Source organism: Aquarana catesbeiana, linkage group LG07, assembly GCF_042186555.1.
Source record: "Aquarana catesbeiana isolate 2022-GZ linkage group LG07, ASM4218655v1, whole genome shotgun sequence".
NCBI lineage: Eukaryota > Metazoa > Chordata > Amphibia > Anura > Ranidae > Aquarana > Aquarana catesbeiana.
Window position 1 is genome coordinate 21342122 of NC_133330.1, and position 9657 is coordinate 21351778.

The 9657-nt window shown below is 44.6% G+C and overlaps 1 protein-coding gene across 2 annotated transcripts; it reads right to left on the minus strand.

Annotated features, from left to right (window-relative positions):
* Positions 1 to 2694: 2694 nt before the first annotated feature.
* LOC141102386 (ghrelin) lies at positions 2695 to 8326 on the minus strand (the record flags this gene model as incomplete). 2 transcript variants are annotated; one of them, XM_073591346.1, is given in 3 exon segments in its annotated part: positions 2695 to 2778; positions 5636 to 5789; positions 8214 to 8326. In XM_073591346.1, coding segments are annotated over 3 exon segments (345 nt in total), but the record flags the coding sequence as incomplete, so codon positions are not given.
* Positions 8327 to 9657: the final 1331 nt, after the last annotated feature.

The following is a 9657-nucleotide window of genomic DNA, read 5'->3' on the forward strand; positions in this document are numbered from 1 at the left end:
TCAGATTTGTCTGCCGCAATGTCGCAATCCCGCTAAAAATCGCAGATCGCCGCCATTACCAATAAAAAAAATTAAAAGTGCCTAAATCTTTCCCCTATTTTGTAGACGCTATAACTTTTGCGCAAACCAATCAATATACGCTTATTGGGTTTTTTTTTTTTACCAAAAATATGTAGAAGAATACGTATTGGCCTAAATTGATAAATAAATTTGTTTTTTTATATTTTTTTTGGATATGTATTATAGCAAAAAGTAAAAAAAATTAGTATTTTCTTCAATTTTCTTGTCGGTCTTTTTTTGTTTATAGCGCATAAAATAAAAACCGCAGAGGTGATCAAATACCACCAAAAGAAAGCTCTATTTGTTGGAAAAAAAAAAAAGAAGGTCAATTTCGTTTGGGGGCGGCGTCGCACGACCGTGCAATTGTCAGTTAAAGCGACGCAGTGCCGTATCGCAAAAAATGGCCTGGTCATTCAGGGGGCAAATCCTTCCGGGGCTGAAGTGGTTAAAAAAAAAGTCCCTGACCCGTTCCAAAAATGCAGCAGCTGAATTGTGTCCCATAGGAATCCATGTAAAATGAACTGTAGTGCGTTTTTGCAAAAAAAGCAGAAAGCACCAAAAAACGCATAGGTGTAAGCCAGGCCTTAGGGCTCCATTCACATGTGTACGACTCCAATGAGCTGACTTTGGATGGGTGCGACTTGAATACGACTTTGGCTTCTATCAAAATGCCCTGATGGGTGGGTGTCAGTCTGGAGGAGTGGGCGTTTCTAGGCTGATGGCATTTGCATATAGATCCTCGGTAAGATCCACAAGTGATGATCAAAGAACTGAAGTCCAATGAATAAAAAGGGAGGGCAAGGGGCAGCCAGACTGGGGATGGAAAGGGCTAGATGACGCTGGATATCCTCCAGCCAGGAAATGAGGCCGGGGGTCTATCTGACTTGCTGCAGCTTCTAATGCACGTTGTGAGAAGCTCACAGTGTGCGGTGAAGTCAGAGGAAGACGTTTCAGTCCAGGAGAGGAGCCGCTACAACTGTGCAAGACTGAAGGGGAGGCCGGAGGGAGGATTTAAACTTTATTATGCGGAGTGCACATCATGCTGGGAGGTGTACAGTGCTTTGAAAAAGTATTCATACCCCTTGAAATTTCCCACATTTTCTCATGTTACAACCAAAAAACGTAAATGTATTTTATTGAGATTTTATGTGATAGACCAACACAAAGTGGCTCATAATTGTGAAGTGGAAGGAAAATGATAAATGGTCTTCAACATTTCTTACAAATAAATATGTGAAAAGTGTGGGGGGGGGGGGGGCATTTGTATTCAGACCCCTTTACTCTGATACCCCTAACTAAAATCTAGTGGAACCAATTGCCTTCAGGAGTCACCCAATAGAGTGCACCTGCGTGTAATTTAATCTCAATATAAATACAGCTGTTCTGTGAAGCCCTCAGAGGTTTGTTAGAGAACCTTAGTGAACAAACAGCATCATGAAGGCCAAGGAACACACCAGACAGGTCAGGGATAAAGTTGTGGAGAAGTATAAAGCAGGGTTAGGTTAAAAAAAAAAAAACCTCCCAAGCTTTGAACATCTCACGGAGCTCTGTTCAATCCATCATCCGAAAATGGAAAGAGTATGGCACAACTGGAAACCTACCAAGACATGGCCGTCCACCTAAACTGACCGGCCGGGCAAGGAGAACATTCATCAGAGAAGAGCCAAGAGGTCCATGGTAACTCTGGAGGAGCTGCAGAGATCCACAGCTCAGGTGGGAGAATCTGTCCACAGGACAACTATTAGTCGTGTTCTCCACAAATCTGCCCTTTATGGAAGAATGACAAGAAGAAAGACATTGGTGAAAGAAAGTCATAAGAAGTCCTGTTTGCAGTTTGCGAGAAGCCATGTGGAGGACACAGCAAACATGGGGAAGAAGGTGCTCTGATCAGATGAGACCAAAATTTAACTTTTTGGCCTAAAAGCAAAACACTATGTGTGGGGGAAAACTAACACTGCACATCACCCTGAACACACCATCCCCACCGTGAAACATGGTGGTGGCAGCATCATGTTGTGGGGATGCTTTTCTTCAGCAGGGACAGGGAAGCTGGTCAGAGTTGATGGGAAGATGGATGGAGCCAAATACAGGGCAATCAAAGCATATTCATGTGTTAGAATGGCCCAGTCACAGTCCAGACCTAAATCCAATTGAGAATCTGTGGCAAGACTTGAAAATTGCTGTTCACAGACGCTCTCCATCCAATCTGACAGAGCTTGAGATATTTTGCAAAGAAGAAGAATGGGCAGAAATGTCCCTCTCTAGATGTGCAAAGCTGGTAGAGACATCCCCAAAAAGACTTATAGGTGTAATTGCAGAGAAAGGCGGTTCTACAAAGTATTGACTCCGGGGGGCGCCATACAAATGTACCCCCCACACTTTTCACATATTTATTTGTAACAAATGTTGAAAACCATTTATCATTTTCCTTCCACTTCACAATTATGTGTAACTTTGTGTTGGTCTATCACATAAAATCCCAATAAAATACATTTATGTTTTTGGTTGTAACATGACAAAATGTGGAAAATCTGAAGGGGTATGAATACTTTTTCAAGGCACTGTAGTCCCTCCGCAGCTGGTTGTAAAATCAGGATTACAATCATGAGAAGGAGAAGAATGGAGAATACGAACCCCGATCTCCTCCCCGGCCAGGTCATCCTCCACACCCCTGCGATTCATATTGCCGTGTCTCAGCTTATTCTGTGATTGCCTCTCCTGGACACAGAAGGAAAACAAATCCATTGTTAGTGCCGATGTCTTAAACATGTAATAATTTCATTTGACTTAATGGTTACATCTGTACAGGCTCATGAAGTGTCTATTGTGTTCAGGTCCTACAAAGCAGCTGTAGATATCACAATGTCGGTGGAGATGCTCTCCTGTCCCATCATTGGGTCCTGCAGAGCTGCATGTACATTTCTTCTGTGCATTTAGGAGCATCACTTAATGTTATCAGGCCAATTTCTTTCCAGGTTGAATGTTTTCCGATTCATAAAGAATACAGCAAGTCAGGAAAATGCCACATTGTGGCCACTAGATGGAGCTGATGATCATGGGCAAACAATAATTATTATTATAACTGTGATCGCCAGCTCCATCTAGGGGCCATAATATGGTATTTTCACAATTCAACTCTAATCTTTATGAATGAATAACATTCAATCTAGAGCAGTGGTGGTCAACTGGAAAATGATAGAAGGCCTCAAGTGCAGCCCCCAACACGTCCAGAGAGCCGCACAATAGCAATGGAATTTCACACCTCAAAGCCCAAAAATCTTGGTCCTGCTGCTTTTTTTTTTTTTATACAGCTTTTTGCAATGCACACTGGAGAAGGAGTACAATAACCCCCAGCATTGGTGTCAGTGAGTGTAATAATAACCCCCAGCATTGGTGTCAATGAGTGTAATAATAACCCCCAGCATTGGTGTCAATGGGTGTAATAATAACCCCCAGCATTGGTGTCAATGGGTGTAATAATAACCCCCAGAAATGGTGTCAATGAGTGTAATAACCCCCAGCATTGGTGTCAATGGATGTAATAATAACCCCCAGCATTGGTGTCAATGAGTGTAATAATAACCCCAGCCCTGGTGTCAATGGGTGTAATAATAACCCCCAGCATTGGTGTCAATGAGTGTAATAATAACCCCCAGCATTGGTGTCAATGGGTGTAATAATAACCCCCAGAAATGGTGTCAATGAGTGTAATAACCCCCAGCATTGGTGTCAATGGGTGTAATAATAACCCCCAGCATTGGTGTCAATGAGTGTAATAATAACCCCAGCCCTGGTGTCAATGGGTGTAATAATAACCCCCAGCATTGGTGTCAATGAGTGTAATAATAACCCCCAGCATTGGTGTCAATGGGTGTAATAATAACCCCCAGAAATGGTGTCAATGAGTGTAATAACCCCCAGCATTGGTGTCAATGGGTGTAATAATAACCCCCAGCATTGGTGTCAATGAGTGTAATAATAACCCCAGCCCTGGTGTCAATGGGTGTAATAATAACCCCCAGCATTGGTGTCAATGAGTGTAATAATAACCCCAGCCCTGGTGTCAATGAGTGTAATAATAACCCCCAGCACTGGTGTCAATGAGTGTAATAATAACCCCCAGCACTGGTGTCAATGAGTGTAATAATAACCCCCAGCCCTGGTGTCAATGAGTGTAATAATAACCCCCAGAAATGGTGTCAATGAGTGTAATAACCCCCAGCATTGGTGTCAATGAGTGTAATAATAACCCCCAGCATTGGTGTCAATGAGTGTAATAATAACCCCCAGCATTGGTGTCAATGAGTGTAATAATAACCCCCAGCACTGGTGTCAATGAGTGTAATAATAACCCCCAGCATTGGTGTCAATAAGTGTAATAATAACCCCCAGCATTGGTGTCAATGAGTGTAATAATAACCCCCAGCACTGGTGTCAGTGAGTGTAATAATAACCCCAGCACTGGTGTCAAAACAAAAAGCCCCCCCCCTTACAAAATCAAGCACAAATCTACACACTAACCCCCTAAGCATATATTCCGATTGCAAGCCAAAATTCTCCAGAAACAAGTTTTCCTGCCTCCCCTCAGTACAAATCACCCCCTGCTGGAATCTTCCCTCCCAGCACAAAACTTTTACCCCCATCCCCCCTCCAGCACAAATCCGCCCCAAATTTCCCCACAAGTACAAATTCTCCTCCTCAACACAAATACCTCCTCTTAGCACAAACCCCACCTCAAAAAAAAAGTTTCCCCTTAAGCACAAATCCCTCTCAAAATTTCCCCTCGTAGCACAATCGACCCTACTAGCACAAGTCCCCCCCCCCCCCAAATCCCCCTTCCTAACACAAATCCCTTTCAAAAATCTTCCTTACTAGCACACATCAACTCCCAAATCCCTCCTCCCAGTACAGATCCACCCCAAATTACACTACCTAGACCCCCCCCTCCAAATCACCCCCCTGCACAAATTACCCCCCTGCTCAATCCCCCCTTATAGTAACCTCCCACCTAAATGTAAACAGATCTAACAGTCCTGATGCGGAAGGGCTGCGGTGGCACGAGGAGCTGGAGAGGAGACAGAGCACAGCCTGCACCTCCACCCACCTCTCTCCTGTTCTGCAGATCCGGCTTTTCACTTCCTCCCATGAAGATGACAGGAATAGTGATGCTGCTTTCACTAATCCCATCAGCTTGTAGTGGAAACTATCCAGGCTTTGCCCCCTCCACCCACCTCACATGTGATGCCAGGACCTGGGGCGTCTGCCCCTCCAGCCCCCCCCCCCCCCGCCCTATTTGGAGTTCTTGCCATTGAAAGTTAATCCTTTCATTCCGTCCCATTGGTGACCACACCCTCCTGCTCTGCTCTCTCTGTCTCTCTCCAGGCCACTAAATCATAACCACAAATCAGATTGTACAGTTCAGAGGCTCTATCACTAGCGATCATAAAGGTGCGACTTTCAAAACAGAGCGTGGCAGTCGCATTTCGGTGGCTCTTGGCCAGTTGGGGGTTACTCATCAAATATTCTTTTAGCCGCCCCCCCCCCCCCCCAGAGAGTTGAGATAAATACGACTTACCGCAATCTTCTGCATGTCGGCTGGACTCAGGAAGGTCAAGCCAGCCTGGGCCCCCTCCGTCCACAGCAGGCAGAACAAGACAACCCCAAAGATGGCGGCTTTACCAAAATTCATCCTGAAGGTCCTGGTCACCGGTGCCGCCTGCGAGATAAAACTGTAAAGAACGGAAGCTGGCGGTGAACTGATTCGGAATAAAGATCGTTAGTAAAAAAAAATGCCTTGAATTGTGGGAGCAGATACTGAAGACATTACATGAGCTCCGCTTTCTGTTCAGTAATAATAAATAGTAGTTGTGCTTCACTGATCCTTCTCACAGGGCTATGAGTCTGCTGGCCAACTGAAAACAATGCACCCCCTGTGTGGCTGATACCTTATTACAGCATTTGTTTCAAAAGTTATAGTACTGAGAGCGCCCTCTAGTAGCTAATGTAGAAACTTGCATATTTAATAGAACGAGAAAAATATGGAATAGCAAGTGTGTAAAACAAAAACAAAAAATATATATATATTATATATAGGGATTTTTTTCAGTGGGAATGCAGTTCCGGCACCTCCAGCACAGAGTGTTTGTAATGGCGAGGGGTACTAGAGTGTGCTGGAGGGTCTGTTGATGGTGGCTGCTGGGGGATTTATTTATGGTCAATGGGGGAATCTATTATTTTTGGGGGGGGTCTAGTGTTGCTGGGGAGGTTTATCGTTGCTGGTGGAGGATCTATTGTTGCTGGAGGGGGTTGTTAACTGATGCAGGGAGGGATCTACTGTTGAGGGAGGAGTCTATTGTAGTTGGCTGCTGGGAGATCTACCGTTGCGAATGGGGGTCTATTGTATTGAAAAAAAAAAAAGAAGAAAAAGCATCTGGAATGCACTCAGAAATGCATCAAAAACACAACGAAATGCATAAAAACATATAAAAAATGCACCAGGCCCCAGTACAGTGAAAAAAAAAACAAAAAACAGGAAAAAAATAAGAAAAATGCATCTGGAATGCACCCAGAATTGTGTCAAAAACACAACAGAACACATAAAAAAACGCATCAGAAACACGTATGCAGAAACGCATCTGTGTGGTGTGGACTAACCCTAAATCTTTTTGTAACAGTCATCCATTGTGTTTTGAAAAAAAAAAATTATATATATATATATATATATATATATATATATATATATATATATATATATATATATATCCCATCTCTTGCTGCTTTTAAATCTCAACTGAGCCCTCTGTGTTCATTACTGTAATGCAGTCGGGCATCTAATCTTTTTTTTTTTTTTCTTACTTGCTAAAATCTGCAGCAAGGTTTAAAATCTCCAATGCTGGCAGCACATTGGAAAGTCAGACCTCTGCTCTCACACACCAAGCAGTGGCCCGGCCCTCCTGCGGTCTGACACCCCTCATTCTGCTCCAATCAACAGCGCTGCTCAGGGACGGAGAATTCCATTGATTGGAGCAGTGTGCCGGGGAGTGTTGGACCGCTGGAGAGCCGGGCCGCTGCATTGCGTGTGAGAGCAGAGGTCTGACTCTCCAATGTGCTGCCAGCACTGGGGATTAACCCTTAGCAAACTAAAAGAGCCCCATATTACTGTATATGCAAAAAAAAAACCCTCACCTCTGGGGGATCTCTGTACATTGCAGGGGTTTTAACTAACTTTGTTACAGATCCCTACCTAACCCGATTTTATAAATATCAATCAGCTGCTGCACCTGCAGGGCTCTAATGAGGGAAGTGGCAGGCCCTGCATCCCTTTATATGCGATTTCCCCTTTGGGAGTATCCCACCAAAAATGACCTTTTGGATGCAGCGAATGTCTAAAATCTGATTTTTATCTTTTGGAAAAATCAGTGAGCCAATCACACAAACAGGAAATGACATTTCTGGGGGGGGGGCGTCCTGTATACCATCTGTGTACAGAACACCTCCAGGTCGCCATATTGCATTCTACATGAAATTACAGCAGCTGCAGATTGAAAAGAAAAGGTCATTTTAAATACAGTGGAACCTTGGTTTACGAGTAACGCGATCAACAAGCATTTTAAAAGACAAGCAACATTTTTTTTTTAAATTCTGACTCGGTCTGCGAGTGTTGTCTCGCAAAACGAGCAGGATTCAAGCTAATGGGCGGTGCAGTACCGCATTTGGCCAGAGGTGCGGGGGGCGCCGGGGGCACTCGGAACGGTTCAGAGCCGTTCGGAAATACTCGTAATAACTCGGAAACACTCTGTTCCCGAGGCTTTCCGAGCTGTCCACGAGTATTTCCGAGGCTCTCCGGCACCCCCCCCACCTCTGGCCACATGCGGTATTGCATGTAATAGAAGTCAATGCGGAACAAATTATCTTAGTTTCCATTGACTTCTATGGGGAAACTTGCTATGATATGCGAGTGATTTGGATTACAAGCATTCTCCTGGAACGGATTATGCTCGTAATCCAAGGTTCCACTGTACCAGTCAAAAAAAATATGACGCGTACAGTATAGCTATTATAATGCTATATCATTTTTTCCCCCCCCATGAAAGTGAAGTTACCCTTTAATCTCCACCGTAGACTGAGCTGTCCACCAATCAGATGTGACTTACGTGAAGTTTCCTGTGTGAAGTGTCCCTCCTCGTCCGTCGGCTCTATATTTATAGGAGAGAAGAATGATGGGATTCTCGGATCTCCAGGAGGAACACGGATTCCACATCGGAATGTCATCGGAAACATTTATTGGTTACACGTTTCCAAGGATCGCTCCTTTGTGTATTATCACACCGCAGCGAAGATAAGAGCCGACACTCAGAATTTCCTCCTCTGCTTATCTCAGATATCTCTTTTGTCAGTATTTATTTAATGGAATATATGGAGAGGCCTTTTCCTGGACCCCTCGTTATGTACACACAAAGTAGCGATAGTCTGCGGCTACAGATGCTCATCGCTTCAGCTGATTGGTTAAAGTAGGTGAAAGACCTAAAATCTTTCACAATCAGTTGGGTAAAGGTCTGCGTATCATAAACAACTGCCATCTTCTTTTAGGCTCGGCTCACAGCAGGGGGTCCGGTGTGTGCTGGTTCAGTGTTTCAAGTCAGATTTCAGCCTGAATTTTGGGCTGAATTCGGTCCTGAAACGGACCAAAAGACGCACAGCGTTTTTCTGCAAAATGCACCGAACCTGCTGTGGAGATAGAGTGCCGGTAAAAATCTCCTGCTATTGCGAATTGGATGCTGGGTATTCCGCATCCAATTTGCAATGGTGTGAACCCAAACTTAAGTCTTCATCCTTTGCAGCCCGTTCAGAGCTGCTGATCTCTTGATGCCTACATGCACTGCAGTGACGGCCGCATGGCATTTCATGGGGTGGGTTTTGCTGATGGTGACAACAGTGGACCACAGTTTTATTGCACTCCAGGAAGACGGCTATCGCTGAATTTCTGCAACTGCTATGCCTGCCTCTCCCCTCCTCCTGCCCAGTCACAGAAGCCTTTGTATTATGTGAACTCATTCACAAAATACAAAAAGGCTTCTTTGAATGGGCAGCAGAGAGGAGGGGAGGACATAGCTCTTCTATGTGCCTTTCCCTCAGCCCTGAGTGTTAGTTTATGCTCCAGCAGAAACTGTCCACAAGGTTTAGGAGTGTGTCTATGGCAGTGATGGCGAACCTTGGCAACCCAGATGTTTTGGAACTACGTTTCCCATGATGCTCAACTACACTGTAGATTGCATGAGCATCATGGGAAATGTAGTTCCAAAACATCTGGGGTGCCAAGGTTCGCCATCGCTGGTCTATGGGAATGTTTGGCCATTCTTCCAGAAGCGCATTTGTGAGGTCAGGCACTGATATGGATGAGAAGGCCTGGCTTGCAGTCTCTGCTCTAATTCATCCCAAAGGTGTTCCATCAGGTTGAGGTCGGGACTCTGCGCAGGCCAGTCACGTTTCTCCATCAAAAAAAAACTCGCTCATCCATGTCTTTATGGGCCTTGCTTTGTGCACTGGTCTATTATCATTTGGTGGAGGGGGGATTATGGTGTGGGGTTGTTTTGTTGT